The 23,128-nt window shown below is 40.5% G+C and overlaps 1 protein-coding gene across 1 annotated transcript in view; it reads left to right on the forward strand.

Moving 5' to 3' along the window:
- The window catches only part of LOC148534688 (electroneutral sodium bicarbonate exchanger 1), a 240,689-nt gene that overhangs the window by 207,462 nt on the left and 10,099 nt on the right, over positions 1-23,128 (forward strand). Inside the window, exons 9-20 of the mRNA XM_088465942.1 lie at positions 4,046-4,133; positions 4,755-4,901; positions 5,452-5,552; positions 8,073-8,247; positions 8,773-8,906; positions 11,564-11,809; positions 13,014-13,119; positions 16,051-16,212; positions 16,886-16,999; positions 17,798-17,959; positions 19,072-19,323; positions 21,457-21,525. Coding sequence (XP_088322068.1) covers positions 4,046-4,133; positions 4,755-4,901; positions 5,452-5,552; positions 8,073-8,247; positions 8,773-8,906; positions 11,564-11,809; positions 13,014-13,119; positions 16,051-16,212; positions 16,886-16,999; positions 17,798-17,959; positions 19,072-19,323; positions 21,457-21,525 — 1,756 coding nt within the window. The remainder of the gene's footprint in view (positions 1-4,045; positions 4,134-4,754; positions 4,902-5,451; positions 5,553-8,072; positions 8,248-8,772; positions 8,907-11,563; positions 11,810-13,013; positions 13,120-16,050; positions 16,213-16,885; positions 17,000-17,797; positions 17,960-19,071; positions 19,324-21,456; positions 21,526-23,128) is intronic.

Genomic DNA, 23,128 nt, shown 5'->3' on the forward strand with positions numbered 1-23,128 from the left:
TGCACGTTGTCTGGAAGGAACATCCACTGAACACTGGAGCCCAGTAAGCCCTCCAAATGCACCATCTCCTCAGAGAGTATTTTTTTTTATTTATTATTTATAGGTAACCCATCCGTGAGCCTAGACAAGGACAACTGTGACACAAAAGAGTTCCCCGAGGACCTCCAGTGACAGGGGACCAGGACAATGATTCTGGAGGCCAGAGGGGAGCGAATAAAGTCTACCCAGAGCTTTAGCTGCTCCTTTAGAGATTTTGGGAAACCTACCAATATATATATATATATATATATATATGTATATATACACACACATACATATACAGTCAGGTGCATAAATATTGAGACATTGACAGAATTTTCATATTTTGGCCACTATTCACCACCACAATGGCTTTGAAATGAAACAAACAAGATGTGCTTTAACTGCAGACTTTCAGATTTAATTTGAGGGTAATTACATCCAAATCAGGTGAACGGTGTAGGAATTACAACGGTTTCTATATGTGCCTCCCACTTTTTAAGAGGCCAAAAGTAATGGGACTATCAACTCAAAAGCTATTTCATGGACAGGTGTGGGCTATTCCCTCGTTATTTCATTATCAATTAAGCAGGTAAAAGGTCTGGAGTTGATTCTAGGTGTGACATTTGCATTTGGAATCAGTTGCTATCGACTCTCAATATGAGATCCAAAGAGCTGTCACTATCAGTGAAGCAAGCCATCATTAGGCTGAAAAATCAAAACAAACTCATCAGAGAGATAGCAAAAACATTAGGTGTGGCCAAATTAACTGTTTGGAACATTCGTAAAAAGAAAGAACGCACCAGAGAGCTCAGCAACACCAAAAGACCCGGAAGACCACCGAAAACAACTGTGGTGGATGACAGAAGAATTATTTCCCTGGTGAAGAAAAACCCCTTCACAACAGTTGGCCAAATCAAGAACACTCTCCAGGAGGTAGGTGTATATGTGTCAAAGTCAACAATCAAGAGAAGACTTCACAAGAGTGAATATAGAGGGTTCACCACAAGATGTAAACCATTGGTGAGCCTCAAAAACAGGAAGACAAGATTAGAGTTTGCCAAACAACATCTAAAAAAGCCATTACAGTTCTGGAACAACATCCTATGGACAGATGAGACAAAGATCAACTTGTACCAGAGTGATGGGAAGAGAAGAGTATGGAGAAGGAAAGGAACTGCTCATGATCCAAAACATACCACCTCATCAGTGAAGCATGATGGTGGTAGTGTCATGGCGTGGGCATGTTTGGCTGCCAATGTATTTATTGATGATGTGACTGCTGGCAAAAGGAGCAGAATGAATTCTGAAGTGTTTCGGGCAATATTTTATGCTCCTATTCAGTCAAATGCTTCAGAACTCATTGGACGGCGCTTCACAGTGCAGATGGACAATGACCCGAAGCATACTGCAAAAGTAACCAAAGAGTTTTTTTAAGGCTAAAAAGTGGAATGTTATGCAATGGCTAAGTCAATCCCCTGACCTTAATCCGATTGAGCATGCATTTCACTTGATGAAGACAAAACTGAAGGGAAAATGCCCCAAGAACAAGGAGGAACTGAAGACATTTGCAGTAGAGGCCTGGCAGAGCATCACCAGGGATGAAACCCAGCATCTGGTGATGTCTATGCGTTCCAGACTTCAGGCTGTAATTGCCTGCAAAGGATTTGCAACAAAGTATTAAAAAGTGAAAGTTAGATTTAGGATTGTTTAGTTTGTCCCATTACTTTTGGTCCCTTAAAAAGTGGGAGGCACATATAGATACCGTTGTAATTCCTACACCGTTCACCTGATTTGGATGTAATTATCCTCAAATTAAATCTGAAAGTCTGCAGTTAAAGCACATCTTGTTTGTTTCATTTCAAAGCCATTGTGGTGGTGAATAGAGGCCAAAATATGAAAATTCTGTCAATGTCCCAATATTTATGCACCTGACTGTATATGTATGTGTGTGTGTGTGTATATATATATATATATAATACCCTACTAATATATATATATATATATATATAAAATTCTGTTAATGTCCCAATATTTATGCACCTGACTGTATATGTGTGTGTATCTATATATATAATATAATAACCTACTAATATATATATATATATATATATACACACATATATATATATTAGTAGGTTCCCCAAAATCTCTAAAGGAGCAGCTAAAGCTCTGGTAGACTTTATTGCTCCCCTCTGGCCTTCAGAATCATTGTCTCCTGGTCCTCTGGGAACTCTTTTGTGTCACAGTTGTCCTTGTCTAGGCTCACGGATGGGTTACCTATAAATAATAAATAAAAAAAAATACTCTCTGAGGAGATGTTGCATTTGGAGGGCTTACTAGACTCCAGTGTTCAGTGGATGTTCCTTCCAGACAACGTGCACCGCTTTCAGGTCAAAATTCGCTTTTGTCTTCTGTGTCACTGCCGAATGTTGGTACACTCTTGCATGCAAATCCCAGACTTTCTGGTCTCCACCTAAGACATGGGGGAGTATGCTCAATTTCATTCAAGGCTTCTCCAGTTGAAATTTTTGCCTGATGGAACAGGTCCCATCTACAGCTTAGGTCACGATCGATCGTCATCACTCCTTCTGGTGGTGGCTCCATGGGTCCCACCTGGTCAGGGGATGCCTCTCCTGATTTCAGGACAGGTGCTTCCTCACCACCATTGCAAGTCTTCGGGAGTGAGGGGCGGTGATATGTTATCAGACTTCAGTGGTCGGCTTAGGAAGAGCCAGCTGCTGATCAACATTCTGGTGCTCCGATCAATCTACAAAACTCTGTCTAGCTGTCGCCTACATAAACCATCAGGGAGCACTCGCAGCTGTGGTACCAGGTAGGAGGTCAGTCACATTCCCCTTTAGGTGGAACGGCATCTTCTGTCAATCAATGTGGAGGCAGTCTACATCCCCGAAGTACAGAATTGGGAAGTGGTCTTCCTAGGTCACCAGGATGTTCTTTTGGGTGAATGACCTCTGCATCCAGATGTCTTTCAACTCCTGGTTCTTCGCTGGGGCTTGCCGGACATTGATGTGATGGCGTCTGAGCACAATCACCAGCTACCAAGGTTCTGCTCATGCACCAGGATTCAGGTGCTTTTCTGGTGGAAGCCTAGGTGGTTCCTAGGTCATCAGGATGTTCTTTTGGGTGAATGACCTCTGCATCCAGATGTCTTTCAACTCCTGGTTCTTCGCTGGAGCTTGCCGGACATTGATGTGATGGAGTCTCAGCACAATCACCAAGCCGCCAAGTTGTCCTCTGCCCATACCTTTGTGAAGTTCTATTCCTTTGATACCTTCGCCTCCCCTGTTGTGACTTTTGGGCGAAGAGTTCTCAGCGTAGCTCAGGAGCGTAGAGATTAGCTTTGGGACGTCCCAGCGTCAAGTCTGTGTCCCCTATGGAGGAAGAAGGAAAGGAGATTTATGTGCTTACCTGTTAAATACTTTTCTTCAATTCCATAGGGGACACAGGACGCCCACCCTGACACGCCTGGCTTGCATGGCTTTGCTCTGTCTCAGGTTCTCCTGTCCGCATCTGCTGTGTGCTTGGACCTGTATGTGAGCCGGTCTTCCTTCTCCTCCTTCTTGCTCCTTGCTTTAGCCTTGATAACTTAACTGAGTTGCCTGTGGCTGGGGGCGGGTCATAGAGCTGAGGGAGCAGGGGCTCATGGGTAAAAAGTTTTAACTATTTGGTGCTCAGACTCTTACTCAACAACCTATACCCAGCGTAAAGCCTGTGTCCCCTATGGAATCGAAGAAAAGGATTTAACAGGTAAGCATATATATCTCCTTTTTGTGACACGACAACCGTGAAATGTACTAGGTGATAACTGCAATTGAATGTGTCAGTTTAAAAGAGAGAGGGAGAGAGGTAGATTAAGGTTTAGATGCAATGACAAGTACTATGGTAACCCATATTATCTGCTTGTTAGCTTATATTACACAATGGAGTTGTGTCCTTTTGAATAATGAATGTATGGTTAATATTTTTCTCAGTCTTCCTTTTTTTATTTCCTTTTTTTTTCCAGGTTTTTATTTATCTTGCTGGGGCCAGTAGGAAAAGCACAACAATACCATGAAATTGGTAGATCAATGGCTACTATAATGACCGATGAGGTACAGTATAATGAAAAAATACTTATCTAACATCCTAGTGTTCTGGGGTAGAATGAGATGACGAAAAGTTAGCTCAACCAAAATGTCTTCAATTTGTTATGTATATCCTATAGTTACCTTTAATTTCTAAATTGTTGTTGTTATTATTATATTGTTGCTCTTTAATAAGGTTCTACATCTGTAAAGTATTTGCTTATTACATAGTGCTATTGACATACATTATGAAACGAGCAAAACAATTGTTCCGTGACTTTGCTCATCCTGGTGCGAGCTTTTAATACAACCCGCTGCCCAAGTGCTATGCTCTCTCCTGGGCTTGCTTTCTTTATACATCACAGCTGGAAATATATATGAGGTATTGTGGAAGCTGTTATATGGGACTGCATGGCACATTCTGACAGCCAAACAACCTCTCAATCAAGCTATCGCCATGAGAGCACTATATTACATGCTTTCTCCTTGGAGGACAGGGCACTGAGGACCCCCAATGTTTGCTAATTATAGTACGTAATCCTCAAGACCATATGTAATTAAATAAAAAAATATTGAGCCTATATAGAAGATCAAAATTTTGATTGTTTTCTAAACGGTTAATATAATAAACTAATAATGTTTTTAAAGATTTTTCATGATGTTGCTTACAAAGCAAAAGACAGAGGAGACCTATTAGCTGGGATTGATGAATTCTTGGATCAAGTGACGGTGCTCCCACCAGGAGAATGGGACCCATCCATCAGAATTGAGCCACCAAAAAATGTTCCTTCTCAGGTTGGTATCAGAATGGAGATTAAAACAATATCTGTACTTACAGAATGTCACTGTCCCTTCTTTAGCAGCAATAAATACTTATTGCTTCTAAAGAAGCCCTTGCTTCTGGCTAAGAGGGTGCCTGGAATGGCACCCTGGAACCAGGATCGCTCCAAACAGGCACAGCCTAGGCAGTACAGCCAATCGGAATATCCTAAGGAGCGCTACACCTACCGATGATGACAGCCCCAGCCCCTCTGCACGATGTAATGATGTCATGCATGCAACGTCATGATGTCAGACGCTCATGGGAGAGGCCTATAGATAGCGCATTTAAGCCCTGTTACAGCTCTGTATAGAATTATTAATCATTTGCTAAAGTACTGCGATATACTGTTGATAATTGTTACTCTATCTACCTATTAGGGGGTAAACAGAAACCCTTGATTATTTGTGTATTAAGAATAAAAGTGAATAAGCTGTCATTGACCGCTAACTGCATACATACTTAATTTCCGGTTTCATTATAATACATTTTGAAATTGTTAGTTATGTATTTATCATACTATAGGAGAAAAGGAAAATGCCTGGAGTCCCCAATGGAAACATTTGTCATGTGGACCCTGAGCCTGAGCCGGAACAAAGCGGCCCTGAGCTGCAGCGCACAGGAAGGTCAGTGAATGTCGCCTGCAGTAATGAGGACAATTCTGTGACATCAGAATAAAGGCATACGCTGATCATTACGGAGTGGCTTAAAGCCTGCAAATACACATTACAATAAACACATAGTAATCAAGTAATGAGAATACATTTACCATACAGATCAATGGCCAAACTGAGGACAAGCGTATTGTTACTGAAGTGTAACAAGCCAAAAGGTGCTATAAAGTACTGTGTCGGCACAATATAAATAAATGTCAACAAACTATAAATATAAAATGTATTACTATTCAAATCGTCTAGTCTGTTTTCCTTTTAAATGGAGTAAAAATAATTATCTAGCATTAAAGCATATCTTTGTATATATTATATTCAATTTACAGATGTGTCCACATACATCTTACTTCCTTGCGCATTAATCAGCCCTTCTAGTTGCACCATGCCGTCACAGCCGCTGACACTGGAACGTAGCGTTTCGCATGCACATACACCTGAGTCTTGCGCACAGAACCTAGGCATGCTGTATATCATTTTAATCAGCAGAAGCTGCTTGTGCTTCCTATTCCATCACTGTGTGAATAAGACACATTTGAAGGTAAAAAGTCGCAGAAAATCACTCTGCACTACTGAATTGCTCGGTGCTCGTTATTTTTAATGCGTATTGTAGCGATGGGAGGTAAGAGGTATATTGACACGTTTATATTCATGTCTTTGCATAAAACATATCCCTAATGTGTCCTATAGCTTGTTTATTACATACTACATTGATTTTCCATATAACATTGCAGACTTAGCAATGTGCTAATTCTATCAATACCTGTATTTTCATTCTTATTGTTCTTTTATCTGTTACCAGTTCTAACATCTTACCCATTAATAAGTGTGTGTGCATTTACTATGATCCACACGAGCATATATTTCTGTAAGTACATGGCACTATCAATGTATCGTTTGCCTAATTGTGTCCACTGATAACAGATTAGCCTGTTCCTTTAAGATCCACAAATTCCTTAGGAAGCAGGTGCCATCTCATGACCAGCAACCCCTTCCTACAGAATCTCTCAGTTACTTCCCTATTATACCTGACCACCCAGAAAGTTAGTGCCTGGGAGGCACAGGCGCATTTATAATGGGTGCAGAGTGTGCGGTAATCCTGCACCCATAGTATACTTACCTTGTGCAGGCAAGCGGGTCCCTCCTCCTCCACCAGTAACATCTTTCGAGAAGATGGCACTGTACAGTGAATGCAAAGACTCTGGCACTGTGCACAGAGGAGGGGGCCCGTTGTACATGGGGTCCACAGGTGTTAATGCACCCCTGCTGGGAGGATAGTACCGAGTTCTCAGTTAGCTCAGAGAATCTTAGAGAACCCTATTTGTATGCCCTAAAGAGACACTGTCATGAAGAAAATGTTTTATATATTAATGACAATTTGTCTTTCTTTTACAAGAGCCGTTGAATGCAGCTAGGCCTCCCATTATGATATATCCTCACTTTACAGTATTTACTCTTGTTAACGGTCTATGTAGACTAAAGAGTTAATTTCAATAGTTAGGAAATAAATGGTTGTTTGCAGCATAGAACAAAATGATATACAGTAAAAATCAACAACAATAACCCAAGGCGCTGAAATGAACCTGTATACAGCTATCTATTATAATGAAAACAAAAAACGAGAGTGGAAAAATGAAAAGTGCACTGTATGAACCAAGCTGCTGTTTGGTGGTGGTGAGCCAAAGAACAAAACAGATATAATTAGCAAACCTGCAGCAGAATTAATTATTTATTATTTCTTTCCCTATTTTTTTAATGCACAGTTCATGGGAACTCATTATACTTATTGGCAGTGCTATTTTTCAGCAGGAAAGATATGTTTTATTAAAAGTCACTTTTGAGTGCCTTCTCTCCTAAATACTATACAAATGTGTATATATAATATACTGTGTATATATATATATATATATATATATATATATACATATATATATATGTATATATATATATATATATGTATCTGTTTTTCTATAGCTCCACCCATAGTTCCTTAACCTATTTTTCCAGAAAAATAGCCCTGCTTATTGGGGTACCTGCAGTGCTGATTTGTTCTACAGTAAAAATCTGCCTAGGCTCTTAACACTAAAATAGTAAAGAGGTGTAAATTATACAAAATATAGGTAGTGATATCCCTTTATTGTGTCCTCAATAGTCTCACAAACATGGTTCCAGCCCAGTAAATGTTTAATGTTTAAATTCAAAATGTAGAGATATATTTAAAGATATACATTAGTGTCCGCTCTTCAATAACCCCGTATAATACTGTTGTAATTATCAGTTGTCTCTCTGCGCACCCCTTCCTTATATATTGCTATATGTCTGATTGGAGCTATCATGCAGGTTAGCAGCCAGCGGTTGGCACAGTAACAAGAGAGTTGGATAACCGCTGTAGGAAACAGTTTCCAGACTCCCCAGTGTGTATACTTGTCCCTGGTGATTTGCCTGGCAGTGAAGCACACTCTCTGTTATTCATTGCAGGCTATTTGGCGGTCTGGTGGTAGACATAAAAAGAAAAGCTCCTTGGTACTGGAGTGACTACAGGGATGCGCTGAGCTTACAGTGTGTGGCTTCTTTCCTCTTCCTGTACTGTGCTTGCATGTCTCCGGTCATCACATTTGGGGGTTTGCTTGGAGAAGCTACAGAAGGTCGAATAGTAAGGAACTTACATGTGCCTAATCCCAACCAGAACCATCCCCACTTACTTACTCTATCTACTTGTTATTTCACAAGTCAGCATAGCACATCTTGCTTCATTATATCAGCTGTTTAATTGCCGTCATTGCACTTCTAATCAGGATAATCCCTATCTCTGGCTTTATTTAAGCTTTGAATGTGTCTGCTATCGCCTGGTTAATGACCAATTAATGGGTTTACAGCTCAGTTTATTTTCACCGGCGTTCAACAAGGCCTAATGCCAGCTTTTTGTATTACACCGCAAACTAACTATAGCTAATTATGCTACTAAGTTTATTTTCAGATTGTCACCAAACAATCTTAATAACTGGGATGGGCAAATTGATTAAAGCAAAGCGCAAAGTATTATGTCAATCTCATAACCCCATGAAAGGACGAGTTCCATCAATACTGCTTTGATTGCAGCTGAATGCTCCCTGCAGATTAGATGTGTGTGGATGTCATGAGGTGCATAGTGAATAAACTGATATTTATGCTCCCACAGAGTGCAATAGAATCCCTGTTTGGTGCTTCTATGACAGGAATCGCTTACTCGCTATTTGCTGGACAGCCCCTGACTATTTTGGGAAGTACAGGACCCGTGTTGGTGTTCGAGAAGATTCTTTTCAAGTTTTGCAAGTAAGACACTAAGGTTCTGATGACTAATTCACAGGAAAAATTGGCTCATACTGACATAGCATTTATTTATAGACCACTTAAAATCAAAAATTGACATTTTAATATTTGAAACTTTAAGTTAAGTTATACAATTCAATGAAAACCTGACATTCCTCTGTGGGCATGTAAAATAGTAGAGATTAAAAGAATATTAGCTAGCATTGCATTATAGACAGCTGAATCTCCTCCTGTATCTAGCATTGTGCCCTTAGTATGATCTGATGCAGTCATTTGAGCTGCTGTGACATCACTGGCTCTGCAGTTCCATTAATCTGCAAAGTTTATTCATGGAGAGCAAGAGTGTCAGTCATGAACTGCCTGGTGAATTAGAGAACCACCTCACCCCTAACTCCGCATCCTCCTGTGACTGGTGAAAGAGAGCATAATAAACGTATAATAAATGTATTTAATTATAAACATTTCAGATATATCAGTTTGCACTAATTAATATGCAGTCTTTGATATTACTAGACAGTGATTATACTGTTTTATTTTCGCGTATAATATTTAATGTTTTGGCTTGCATTGTATTGGCTTGTATTGTATTGGCTTGTATTGTTAAAAAAAACCTTATTTTTACACACATTGGAGCTAGCTATTTTTTAGTTGAGCCAATATACCTTATGAATATTGATCATGAGTTGTCACAATGTCATTGTTTCCAGGTGAATGGATAATTTATTTATTTATTAACCGTTTCTTATATAGCGCAGAAGTTTTAATTACCATCTCTATGAATCCTCTGAATATTCAGTTGAGTAATTCTAGAGCTGGGTACACACCATGCGATGGTGCTACTCTGGGACAATGTGTTGTAACAATACATTGCTCGCGCCTTACACACTGCATGATACGTTGTATAATGGTGCAATGTGTCATTACATACTGCACGTAACAGCACCACATTGTTCATTGCATCTTCCTATCTGCCCTGCAGAACAATGCGGTGAACGACCATCGTGAATTACGGATGGGCATGCACACTCTATACGATGTGTACGATATCATTCCGGTCCGAGTCGGAATGTAATATTGTACGATATATTGTATAATGTCTACCCAGCGTAAGAGTTTTATAGAGCAAGTCAGTCCAGCATGTGTTCCAACAACTTAGTCATGACATGCTAATTTGCTTTTTGGAATTGCAGTAAGCGACTCTAGGGGAAGGTGCTTATGCCTTCTGTATTACTATAACTGTAGGATGTTAGGGATCACCCCCTGGGTAACTGGGAGCTACTATGGAAATAGCTTCTGGCGTCCTTTAACCATAATCAGCCAGACCCTGTAAATACAGTATAGTTTGTCATGTGAATCCGGTTAAATGTTATTTTTCATCAAGAGTTAACATTACCCACCATAAATCGGTTTCTTTATCTGAATGTTAACCAGTCCTAGTTAACATCACCTATGCCAATGTACGTTTAGAATAAGAATAGAATATAATTCACATTGAATTGGGTCAGGCTAAAGCAGTATCTAAAGCAGTATCTAAAGCAGTTAGTAAAATCAGAAAAGTATTCAGAAATATGGTCCCATTGTTCATACTCCTTAAGCCGCGTATCCATTAGGCAATTTTAATGAGCGATTGAACGCTTACGACATAATCGTTCAATCGCTCATTAATCGCGCACAAATCATGCACTACAATGTCGTTAACGACCAGCGATACGTGCTCCCGCTGGTCGTTTCCTACATCAATCATCGCCTGAACATGGCGGTCAATCTGCCGATAACGACAGTTGGCCATGTTCAGGAATGATGGAGTGTGCCTACACTGAACGACATATCGTACAGTGTAGGCACTGCAGGGGATCAGGAACGACTGTACGATTACGACTGTCTTTCCATATTCGGCAAGTGGATACGCAGCTTTACAGTGTCTTCATTATAGGGAGGGACCATTGTTACTATCAAACCTATCTAGTTATTCTTTATCAGCTTGACACCATGTAACAATTTCCTGTATTTTTCAAGATAAAATTGCACATCAATTTTACAGATGACTGTTAATGCATTGTGCTTTTATAGAGCAACTCCATTGTGATACAGCCTTATCCTTCAATATTTAGTTCATGTTTTATTTATGTTTTCAGTAGTACATAATGTTGTCTTTGATTAAATAAAAATGTGTTTCCTGCCTTCAGGCTACAACAGTCATATTTTCTCTTTCTGGTTTCTTTTATGTGTTAACTAGAAAAGAGTCTGTTCAAAGAAATGAAATACAATTTCAGTCTATCCAGATCAATCAATATCTCTTCTATAACCGTCAACAAATTGTTTCTCTATTGATCACATATCTTTTATCACAGTGTTGACAACCTTTTTTATTTTATTTATATATAACAAAAATACATTGTGTAATATTTGAGGGGACCGGAACAAAGAGAATCATGCAGAAGATGAGACATGCTATTATAACAAATGTTCTTTGCATGTAAGACCTCAGTAGAGTTGAATAGTCACTGCAAGTTTTCATGTCTTCAGCATTTGATTACTTGATTCCTAGATCACCTGTGCTGTTTATGAGTTTGTATTATTGTTGTTTATTATTATCGCCTTGAATAACAGCTTGTCATTGCCTTTTATATTAACTATTGTCTCTAAAACCTCTCTTACAGAGATCATGAGCTCTCGTATCTCTCACTGCGGGCATGTATTGGTCTTTGGACATCTTTCCTCTGCATAGTTCTCGTTGCTACCGATGCCAGCGCTTTGGTCTGTTACATCACGCGTTTTACAGAGGAAGCTTTCGCCTCACTGATTTGCATCATTTTTATCTATGAAGCCATAGAGAAGCTGATACACTTGGGAGAGACATATCCTATTCATATGCACAGTCAACTGGACAAGCTAACCCTTTATTAGTAAGTGCCCATGCGTGGCCATTCATGCCTTTTATGTTCCAAAACTACGGGCCAATATCAGACTTAAATAGAGATCTGAGACATTTTACAAACCTTCTAACAACATCTGGTTTTAGCATTAGACTTGAGACTCCAGGCCAGATGAGATTCCTATTTACCACTTTGTCTTTTTTGTTATTGAAAGATTACAATCTAAAATTGAACCCCTTAGCTGTATATGACAACTGGGAGTCATTGTCTGCATATACCATTAACCTATATACATAAATTTATAACATATTAACATATTCAAATGCAGATTCGGGTACTACTATTTGCAATGTTGGAATTGTGGGATAATGCTGAAGCAAGAACAACAAAATATTTGTGGGGTGTTTAGAAATAAAAGTCACTTTTGCTTTTAGTTTGCTGTGTTTTGGCCATTTTGGTTAAGTTTTATTTCACATGTTAGATGGAACAAGAAGACTAATGGCATTTGGTATCTTATGATGTGAGTTAGAGGGATGGAGATAAGGAGATGTAACAGAACAGCAGCAACAAACCAGATATGGGACTCTTTAGATACATAAAATGTGTGTATAATATCTATTACTAAAGCAATTATGTAAGTAAGCCTCTAGTGCAGGCCTGGCTAACCTGTGGCTCTCCAGCTGTTGTGAGACTACAAGTCCCATCATTCCCTGCCACAGTTTTAGCATTCCCTAACAGCAAAACTGAGGCAAGGCATGCTGCTTCTTGTTTTTTCTCAACAGCTGGAGAGCCACAGGTTGGCCTGGCCTGCTGTAGTGCATTTATTTACGCAATGATTGTGAGATCCATAGTCTGTATTATTCATGCACGTATATTATTGGTTATTGAAGTCAAATTTACAGTATTCTATTGATTGTATTGAATTGGTTTCAAATGTATGATATAGAGGGTAAATGAGGGGTATCTCTATAGTACTTCACAGGCTGGTCAGAAATCGTGCACTGTAGTGTGGTCACCTAACGTGGGCAAACCAGGTTCTCTGTAGGTGAAATTATGTGTCATCAGAAACCTTTAGTGGATAAAACTGACTAAAATGTATGTTGTGTAAGTATGTCCGAAGTCTAACCTCTTGCATTTTAGTTGCTAATTTCCAATACTGACATAGGATAATAAGATAAGGAATTGGTTTTATTATCCGGAGACTGCATTGGTGACGGTCTTCCTTTCTTTTTAGCTGTAAATGTGCTGCTCCAGATGTACCATCTAACAAGACCTTACTGTACTGGACGGAAAACAACATCAGCCTCTCTGATAATGACTGGGCCAATCTAACTGTCAGTGTAAGTACATGGCAAGAGGACATACAAGTAGGTGTTTTTAAACTCCTTATTTAGGTATACAAAACTGGGAATGACTCACTAGACATACACACACTGCAGTATTAAAAAAACAGTATGTTTATACAATACGTTCCTTGATGAGATTTTTGAAGGTGTTCTTCAATCAAATTAATACTTTCTTTTTTCTATGTTCACTTCAATATATAGCAATCCACCACAAATGGTGAGGATGTAGAGAAAGTCAGTCTTCTGTCGTTTAACCATGTGTTTGCAGCAAACATTCAAAGATGGTTGCGCCCGACTTAAAATAGAAAGTGGTGAATTGTATACATAAAGGTTTCTTTAAATGCCCATTGATATGCCCATTGATTCCTGGTGTTTAAAGAAACCTTGATATGCACAGCACTTTCTTCAGAGATTGTACAGAGTGGGGTACGCTTATGTCCATCTTTTTGAAGGGCCTATCAGCATGTCACCAGGATAAAAAGAAACCTTTATGTATACGATTCTCCACTTCTGTTGTAAGTGGGGTACGTCCATCTCTGGATGATTGTTGCAAACACATGGCTGATTACCTGAACTATCAAGAATACACAAGTTTCCTGGTTTAGAAATTGATACCATATAAGAGGGGGATTTACCTGCTGTATATTTGTGGGTTTCTGCATACTCCGGAAAATGTGCGTGGTAGAAACCATAAAGAAACATCATTGCAAAGTTCAGTCTACTTCCACTGTATGACTACCCTCCTTCATTAAATTAACTTTTATATATATATTTTTTAAATACTGCTTTATTTATAATACCTTCCTTTATGTCTTAAAGTATTCCTAAAAATAAAGGGTATTTGGGATAGTTTTTATTACATATGTTACGATTTTGCTTGGCTGTGCGCCTATCTGTTATATGAGAATACCTCCCTAAAAGCACCTTTTTTCCACCCCATCCCAGCTCATTTTAATAATTATGTGCAATGAAATTATCATTTTTTTTAAAAAACGAAGTATCTATACCACAGATGCCACCATCACAAATAAGACGTCAGACGCTTTTAACTTCTGCTGGTGAGTCATTCTTCCTGGGGCTCTACAGTGTCAGTATACAAACACTCAGTGGGTGATAAATGTGACTCTAGAAAGACCTCAATTACATTATGTTAGAGGATTGACAGAGGCTCATCTCTAGCTACCCAGAAACCACACCATTAATTAGGATCAGAAGAAATGGCTTTTATTGATGAGAAAACCCACTTTCTGCAGTTATAAGCACAAATGACATTGTCGAATGATAATACAATATACGTATGTATAAATATATATATATATATATATATAATTCCCAGACTATAATGAAAATATTAGTTAATTCCATTGTCTAGGTTTAGAGCCTATGTTATGCTTACTCAATAAGTTAGGTCAGAGGTTCCCAAACGCGGTCCTCAAGGCTCCCCAACAGTTCAGGTTTTAGAGATATCCATGGTTAATCACAGGTGATTAAATCAAATTGACTGAGGTACTAATTTAAATCACCTGTGCTCAACCATGGATAGATATCTCTAAAACCTGAACTGTCGGGGGAGCCTTGAGGACCGTGATTGGGAACCTCTGCATTAGGTGACGGTACAGATCCTAAATCTGTACTGCAAAAGGTCAGTATTTTAAAGGGGAACCACCAAAACATTAATGTTAGACATTGCTATACAGTGCAATCGTACGCTTAAGGGCTGACTCAGAAGTGGCCGCAGCTGCATCTGTTGGTGGTCCCCCTTCTATGAATTTATGCAGTTCTTCACTTGTCTACATCTGTGCATTCGGAAGTGCAGGGACTGAGATGCCCACTGTCAGCGTCCCTACACACAGTAATATCGATTAGTGCATCCTTGGATGCCACCATCGGTCGCACCATTGTAACTTGCACCAGCCCTATGGCATGTGCAGTTGCTCCGTCAGAGTATGGCCTCCTATGTGAGCGGTTGAGCGTCTGTGTGCACAACAGTTTTCAGCATCACACCCGCAACACTCCCAATACAAGCCCACAATATGGACCATCTCTGTGCGTGCCCTAAGCCTCCGCCTAGTATCCCACTACATTTTCAATACACTTCTCCCTACATGTGCCTGAAATTAGGACTGCGTCTCAGCACTGACACCATCGAAACGCTCCACTATGTTCGACATCAGCAGTGCGTCCACCTCTCAATTAGGCCCTTAGGGTAATGTGTTACTACAGGTGTGAGGGAGGATTGTATTTCTACACAAGTGAGGGAGGGGAATGTCGAATGTGTTACAACACGGGCGAGGTAGGGAAATGTGTTATTACAGAGGTGAACGAGGATAATGTGTTACTACAGAGGTGAGGGAGTGTAATGTGTTAGTACACAAGTGAGTGATGGTAATGTCTTACAATAGCAGTGAGGGAGTGGATGCATTACTATAGAGGTGAAGGAGTAGTGTGTTACTGGAGTGGTGAGATGGAAATGGTAAATATCTAAGGTCTACCTGGGTGAAACCGGGTACATCAGCTAGTATTTATATACTGTATAACCAGTGTCTTGCTGTATGTTCTTGGTCTAAACAAAGGTATGTATTGCAACTTGCAGGCAATGCATAATATTAGGAAATGTTTGTGTTTCCAAAGCAAGGTACTCTGATTCTTGGGGTCCAACAACAATGGCACTTCCTACTGAAAAAAATAAGTTTGAGCACCAGAGAATGCTTATGTTTTATATGTAATATGCCAGAATATATAATGGCTAGCTGCTATCTGGGGGAAGAGAGTAGAATGAGCACTTTGTACAACTGCTCTTCCCAGTAACCATTTACAATAAGGAGTTAATCATAATTACTGATCAGTTTCCCCTGTTTCTTAAGAGAAAATATGTACATTATGGAAATAAATTATTTGTGTGCAGTTATATCTTTTGTTCAATAGGAATGTAAGATGATGCATGGAGAGTTTGTGGGACCTGCCTGCGATCAACATGGGCCATACACCCCAGATGTTCTTTTCTGGTCCTGCATCTTGTTTTTCACCACATTTGCACTGTCCGGCACATTAAAGACATTTAAAACGAGTCGGTATTTTCCTACTAAGGCAAGTGATTTTGAAACTGTCCCACGCAGCATGTGAGAAGAACATTAGATATTGAAAGTATTATGCAAGAACTTGAGAACAGAGACCCCCTGTTCAGTAATAGCAGCAGAAGATTAAGGTGAAATCAGATACGTCCTCACCAGCTTTCCATATGTCCCATCTCCTGAACTTCCCAACTCATAGTTAGGGGGTGATATAGATGTCAGTTGGGTTCCGTCTTTTAACTATTTTGTTGCAAACTTTTTATTCTAATGATAACTATTTTGTCCATATTTAAAAATCTGATATGATAGATTGTTCTAAATCATGTAGTTTGTGAACTGTTTATTCACTTTGCAGAAGATGAACCTCATTTTATTTGGGACATAATAAGGGACTGTAAGACCTGAAATAAAGTTTTAGAGACTGGTGATCTGCATTGCATACTCAACTATGGAATAAAATTGTACTACAGTTTTTATTTCATTCCTTAAGCATTGTTTTTAATATGTTTATAGCATTGAAATGTTTATTGACCAATAATATTTTTTTTTATTTAAAGTGACCTATTTTATGTATGTTTAAGCAACTTCTTTTTCTTATGTATTGGATGTACATTTTATGGATAAATAAATGTATGCTGCTAGCTTACATTTCTTTACAATGCTATGATTAATGATTTGTTTTTACTTAGGTTCGATCGATGGTGAGTGACTTTGCCGTGTTTCTCACAATCCTGACCATGGTAATCCTGGATTATTTAATTGGAGTTCCGTCTCCAAAACTTCAGGTTCCAAATGAATTCAAGGTAATTTCTTTGAAATAACTTGAGATAACTTTATGTATTGTATTGTAGCTGTTTTTGTCTTTCTCACTCTGACCCCCATTTATTAACGAGTGATAACTTTCACTGTATATGATAAATGGTGCTCCAGCCAATCAGCTCACAACTGTCATTTTTCTAACAGTTGACAGTTGGGAGCTGATTGGCTGGAGCACAATCATACACAGTGACATTTATCACTCGTTTTGGTGATAAAACTCGTTAATAAATTAGGCCCTCTGTCAGGTGTCTCTGAATGGCGAATTAAAACATTAATGGGATCTGCTTTGGTTGCTTTTTTCAGGCACAAATGGTTTAAAGACGATAGTGTGGGTCCGATAGGTGGAATCCCAACTGTAATTCCTGACAGAAATGTATTTATAAGCACATTCTTTTCTGACATATATTATTCAGTATGTTTATATATCCTTTAATCTATAATACATTTTGGATTAAAGATGTACACTCCAAAGTGACATTGACTACTTAGTTTTGGATTATGTAGTAATGCACATAAACCTTTAGGAACTTCCTCCATCACTAGTGCTGTGTAATCTGTTCAGTTTACTGGAATTCCCACATATTATTTTATTATTGTTTTTATTTTACAAGTACTAGATTGTTGTATTTCTGTTTTGTATTACGTAGCTGTATATATGCTGAGATATTGAGTAGTGTATAACCATGGGAGGAATCATTGACTGTATGACCCCTTATTTATAAGTGCCCTGTAATAACACGTACACACGGCGTTTCTCATTACCTATTTTCTTCTTATAAAAGCCAACTAGAGATGACAGAGGGTGGTTTGTGAACCCAATTGGAACAAATCCCTGGTGGACCGTTTTCCCTACAGTAATTCCTGCCCTGTTATGTACCATCCTGATATTTATGGACCAGCAGATTACGGCTGTTATTATTAACCGGAAGGAGCATAAACTGAAGGTAAGGTGGGGAGATTTGCTTTTTCACAACAATGATATCCTAATGAATGCTTACCACATACACCACTATATATTTGTACAGTCCCACGGAAATCCCCACAAAAGGTTCCTCTACTAGATGATATTTGCTTTATTATTATGACTGTTAGACGTTCACTTAATGTTTTGCACAGGGATATTACTGTGTGATTAATAACTGCTCATCACCAACAGCCGAGAAACTGCCGTATATCATTAGTACTGCGTTGGTTAGCCATGTACACCACAAACACAGTGGAGTTAGTATTGGCTAACAGTGAATATTCTCCATGTCAGCTCAACGACTGTCTGCCTGCCACACTAGCCATCAAGCAATGACTGTAAACTTACTCACAAAGTAAGGCACACTGATTGGCTGCTATGGTTACAACACATGCTTTGCTCTGCATCAGATTTCATAAATGTCCTTGATTGTGTTCATGCTATAAGTCTACAAGGGAATAACCACTGCTCCCTTTGGCAGTGATTGGCTTATATTGCCACAGGGGAATAATTACACTGGCAGTGACTGGCTTACACTGTCTCCCTTCCATACTGCCACAAGGGAATAATCACATCCCCCACCGGCAGTGACTGGTTTATACTGTCTCCTTCCCATACTGTTACAACAAAATAATCACAGCCCCCTCTGGCAGTGACTGGTTTATACTGTCTCCTTCCCATACTGTTACAACAAAATAATCACAGCCCCCTCTGGCAAAGACTGGTTTATATTGTCTCCCTCCCATACTGCCACAATGGAATAATCACAGCCCCCTCTGGCAAAGACTGTCTTATACTGTCTCCCTCCCATACTGCCACAATGGAATAATCACAGCCCCCTCCGGCAGTGACTGGTTTATACTGTCTCCCTCCCATACTATCACAATGGAATAATCACAGCCCCCTATGGCAGTGACTGGCTTACACTGTCTCCCTCCCATACTGCTACAATGGATTAATCACAACTCTTTGTGGTATACTACTGGTGATGTTGGTATCTAACATGTGAATCCCCCATGCATTATCATGCTAGGAGCCACCTTTTATTATTAAAACTGCAGACCTTAATTATCCTTTGTATCTCACTATCAGAAAGGATGCGGCTACCATTTGGACCTTCTGATGGTGGGTGTGATGCTGGGAATATGCTCTATCATGGGATTACCATGGTTTGTCGCTGCCACCGTCCTCTCTATCACCCATGTGAATAGTCTTAAATTGGAGTCTGAATGTTCAGCCCCAGGAGAACAGCCCAAGTTTCTCGGTATCAGAGAGCAGCGAGTGACCGGCCTGATGATATTTGTGCTCATGGGATGCTCTGTGTTCATGACTACAGTACTGAAGGTACAGAACACCAACCAGCAATATGTTAACCATTCAGCTTTATCTATCTATCTATCTATCTATCTATCTATCTATCTAATGTACTATCATCTGTACATTTGACAGACACAATGGTTAAGAAGTAATAGCATTGCAGGGCCATATATAAATGTTGTTACTCTCTCAGTTAACGTTACCAGAATCATCCTGCGTTGATAATTGTTCACTGGGCCAGCAACACAAATCTCGGGGCCTGGTACACTAATGTCTCTGGGGGCCCCACCTTGTAACCACCACCCCCAATACCGTACATCCCTCCCCTGCATGTGTGATATATGAAGCATGAGAATGTTAACTGAAAGATATGCCAGCCTCTAAATAAAGTAAAAATACACCATGACCACACTGTATCTCTGTCACTAACAATGCAGGCTGTAGTTCTTGTCTGCCATCTCTTGCAAGGTCTTCTTGATGACAGTGCTGTAGATGCCTCAGATATAGGAGGGATGGTGTCTGCAGCCAGCCATCCACAGTACTCATCACCTTCTTGAAATTCAGTCTCTCATCACCATCCTCAGCCCAGAAGCACCCATCACCCATCACCAGCCCCCATCACCTTCTGTCCCAGCCCCCATCACCTTCCTGCCCCCTTCACCTTCCTCCGTCCCCAGCCCCCATCATCTTCCTCTGCCCCCTTCACCTTCTTCCGTTCCTAGCCCCCATCAACTTTCTCAGCCCCTATAAACTTTCTCTGCCCCCAGCCCATGTCACCTTCTACCCCCAGCCCCATCAACTTTCCCTGACCTTCATCTTCCTCTATCCCCAGCCCTCATCACCTTTTTCTGCCCCCAGCCCCCATCACCTTCCTCTGCCCCAGCCCATGTTACCTTCTGCCCCCAGCCCCCATCACCTTCCTCTGCCCCTTCATCTTCCTCTGTCCCCAGCCCCCATCACCTTCCTATGCCCCCTTCACCTTCTTCCGTCCCCAGCACCCATCATCTTTCCCCGCCCCATCCCCTAACCCCTCAACACCGCAGCGGTGCACAGCCTGCCTGAGGTGCGGCGACGTGACCTATGATGTTATGCCGCCTTGTTACTGAAAGGTCAGCCCTGTCCTGGGCCGCTGCTGAGCCACCTGGAAGCGCCCAGCGCTGACTGGGCCAGGCTACAAGGCATGAATCTATATAGTGACTGTCTAAGTAAAATACAAGCAGACAGTGCAGATCTATTATAAAGCATGGTTTAAGAAACATATGTACATACAGGGTCTGATTCTGAGTGGATGCAGCATACAGCCATGTGTGAGTCTTTCCTGCAGTCTGCTAATGCCGTTACACAGCCCTTCCCTGCAGTGACGTGCGGTTAGGTCAATGGCTGGGGAGGCACACATGGAGATTGGTCTGAGTGCTGGGAGCCTGTCTCTCCCTCTACTCACTGTAACTCTTCCCTCTCTACATTAAGCTTCAGTGTCCATTGATTCTTCTACCTGCATGACTGTGTCTTCTCTTGCTGCTGCTGACTGAGCTACGATCTCAAAACACTGCAGTACACTTCCAGGTCACATGACACATCCAAGGTGTCCATAAGTGCTCAAGGCACGCCTCCCCCATACTCATCGGTCGCAAATTCGAAACTTGCACCAGCCCTATGCTAGGTGCAAATTCTCCATCTGAGTAGAGTGATTAATCATCTGTGTATGCAACCACTTCAGCGACACGCCTGTGACACTACCATGCCACTCCAATTAGACGCAGCATCTCCACGTGTCTGAATAGCCCTCTCCCAGACACGTCTGAATTAATACTGCGCCTCAGCGTGCAGACAATTGGGGCGCATGCGTGGTTCAACTTGGATGCATGCGCCTGCAAAAACATTGCTCCGCCATGTCTGACATCAACAGTGAGTGCAACTCAGAATCAGGACGACAGTCTTATTATCAGTGGTTTTTTCTTTCAAAATTGAGAAATACAGTAAAATATGTTCTCACTAATTATAAAAACAAGTTATCTTTAATGAATATGTACAGTGATAAACATTATGGCTTTACCTGCAGTAATAATTGAAAGAGCCACTATATCAATGTTCCCTATGTTATGAAATCAACAGTGCTGCTGGTATATATTATATTTACTGTTCACTTTATTTATTTTACAGTTTATACCAATGCCAGTTCTATATGGAGTATTTCTTTACATGGGGGTATCCTCACTGAGAGGAATACAGGTAAGCGTACTTGTTTATTACTACCTAAAATAACATATTAGAGCAAAGGCTGCCAACCAGCCAGAGACCATGAACCAAAATATATCTATAAATTCCTCATGCCTTGTGCTCATCACACCTCCCCACATGCCCCTAACACACACTTACTATTATATCTATATTAACATAATAAGAATGTTGTGTCTGTCTTTTTGTTCCAAGTTGGCGCAAAAACTACTGAACCGATTTTCATGAAAACAACATAATTTTGTAGTGGAAACTCCTAGAAATAACCTGCACTTTTTCTTTTTTTTACATTAATGCAAGAGATACAGTAGGTGTGTCACCATGTGTGCGGCCGGTAAGGGGTGGGGGGGAGATGCTTTGGGCACGCGTTCACATAAATAGTATAGGCTGCATAGCAGCCTGTGCACAGGGCACACAGTGACATTGGTGTGACTGGTGGATGTAGGTGCTGCTGCCACCAGTCTCTGTAGCGCTGCTGGTCATGTGGGTCTTTCCTTCAAATAAAATATGTTGGCAGAATCGATTTCATCGAGGGCGAAGCAGCGGGCAACAGCCAGTACAGAATACAAATCTGTTCTCATACACTATTGCCACAGTCGAGCTAGAAACAACCCTGCACAGAGCACCAGGTCCCATGTAACTCGGCTTGGGCAGAGCGTGTTTTTTGCTTGAATGCGCATCTTAGTTGCACAAATTAAACAATCGGATGCGACAAAACTGTTTAACAAGACTGCACTGATTAATTTTATATGTAACACTTGTACATCTATGAGTCTGAATCTGTATACAAAGCAGTTGCTGCCTTTTTCATGCCAAGTTCCGTTGTGCATTATACAGTATGTTGCTTTGTACATACTTATTTAAAAGTAATTCCTGTGCAGTTAGTCACAGCCCGGCGTCTCTGGTACAGGCTGAGTGGTGTTTCTCTGGGTCTCCGGTGCGAATAAGATACAAATTTAAAGAAAAAGTTGTTGCGCTACACAGCTCAGTGCAGCTAACTCGTGCCACGTGTCGTATTGAGGCTTGGTGTATGAGGTCACATCTGTATGTATACGTGTGTGTCATAGTTTCCCTGTCTCCCGAAAATTCCTGAAGACTCACGAATGACGAAAATTCCTGAAGACTCACGAATTCCGAAAATTCCTGAAGACTCACGAATGACGAAAATTCCTGAAGACTCACGAATGACAACTCTGCCATGTGTTGCCCATTTCTCCTGTGAAGTGCGTGGGGAAATGGGCCCTGCCTACAAGCCATAATGCCACAAATTGCAGCAAACAAGCTGGTAGGGTCGGGGCTGTGATGGCGCAACAGATATCCTGAAGTCTTGCTATCAAAAGTTGTCAAGTATAATGCATCTGTGCTTATGTATGTGTGTATATATATATATATATAAGTGTATATACACAGATGTGTCCTCCTACATCTAGCCTCAATACGCATGCAGCGCAGCTTGCCTGGCGTGAGTAAGCTGCCAGGTCCCATGCAACTCTGGTATTGGGGCGGCGCTAGCAGTCTCTCACGGGACCTGGCGCGTCGAGAGGGGCTTTATGGCGCGACTGCCGAAGAGATATTTAAAGACACATCTGTATATGTA

This window comes from Taudactylus pleione, unplaced genomic scaffold, assembly GCF_031769625.1.
Source record: "Taudactylus pleione unplaced genomic scaffold, aTauple2 ptg000065l, whole genome shotgun sequence".
NCBI classification, from domain to species: domain Eukaryota; kingdom Metazoa; phylum Chordata; class Amphibia; order Anura; family Myobatrachidae; genus Taudactylus; species Taudactylus pleione.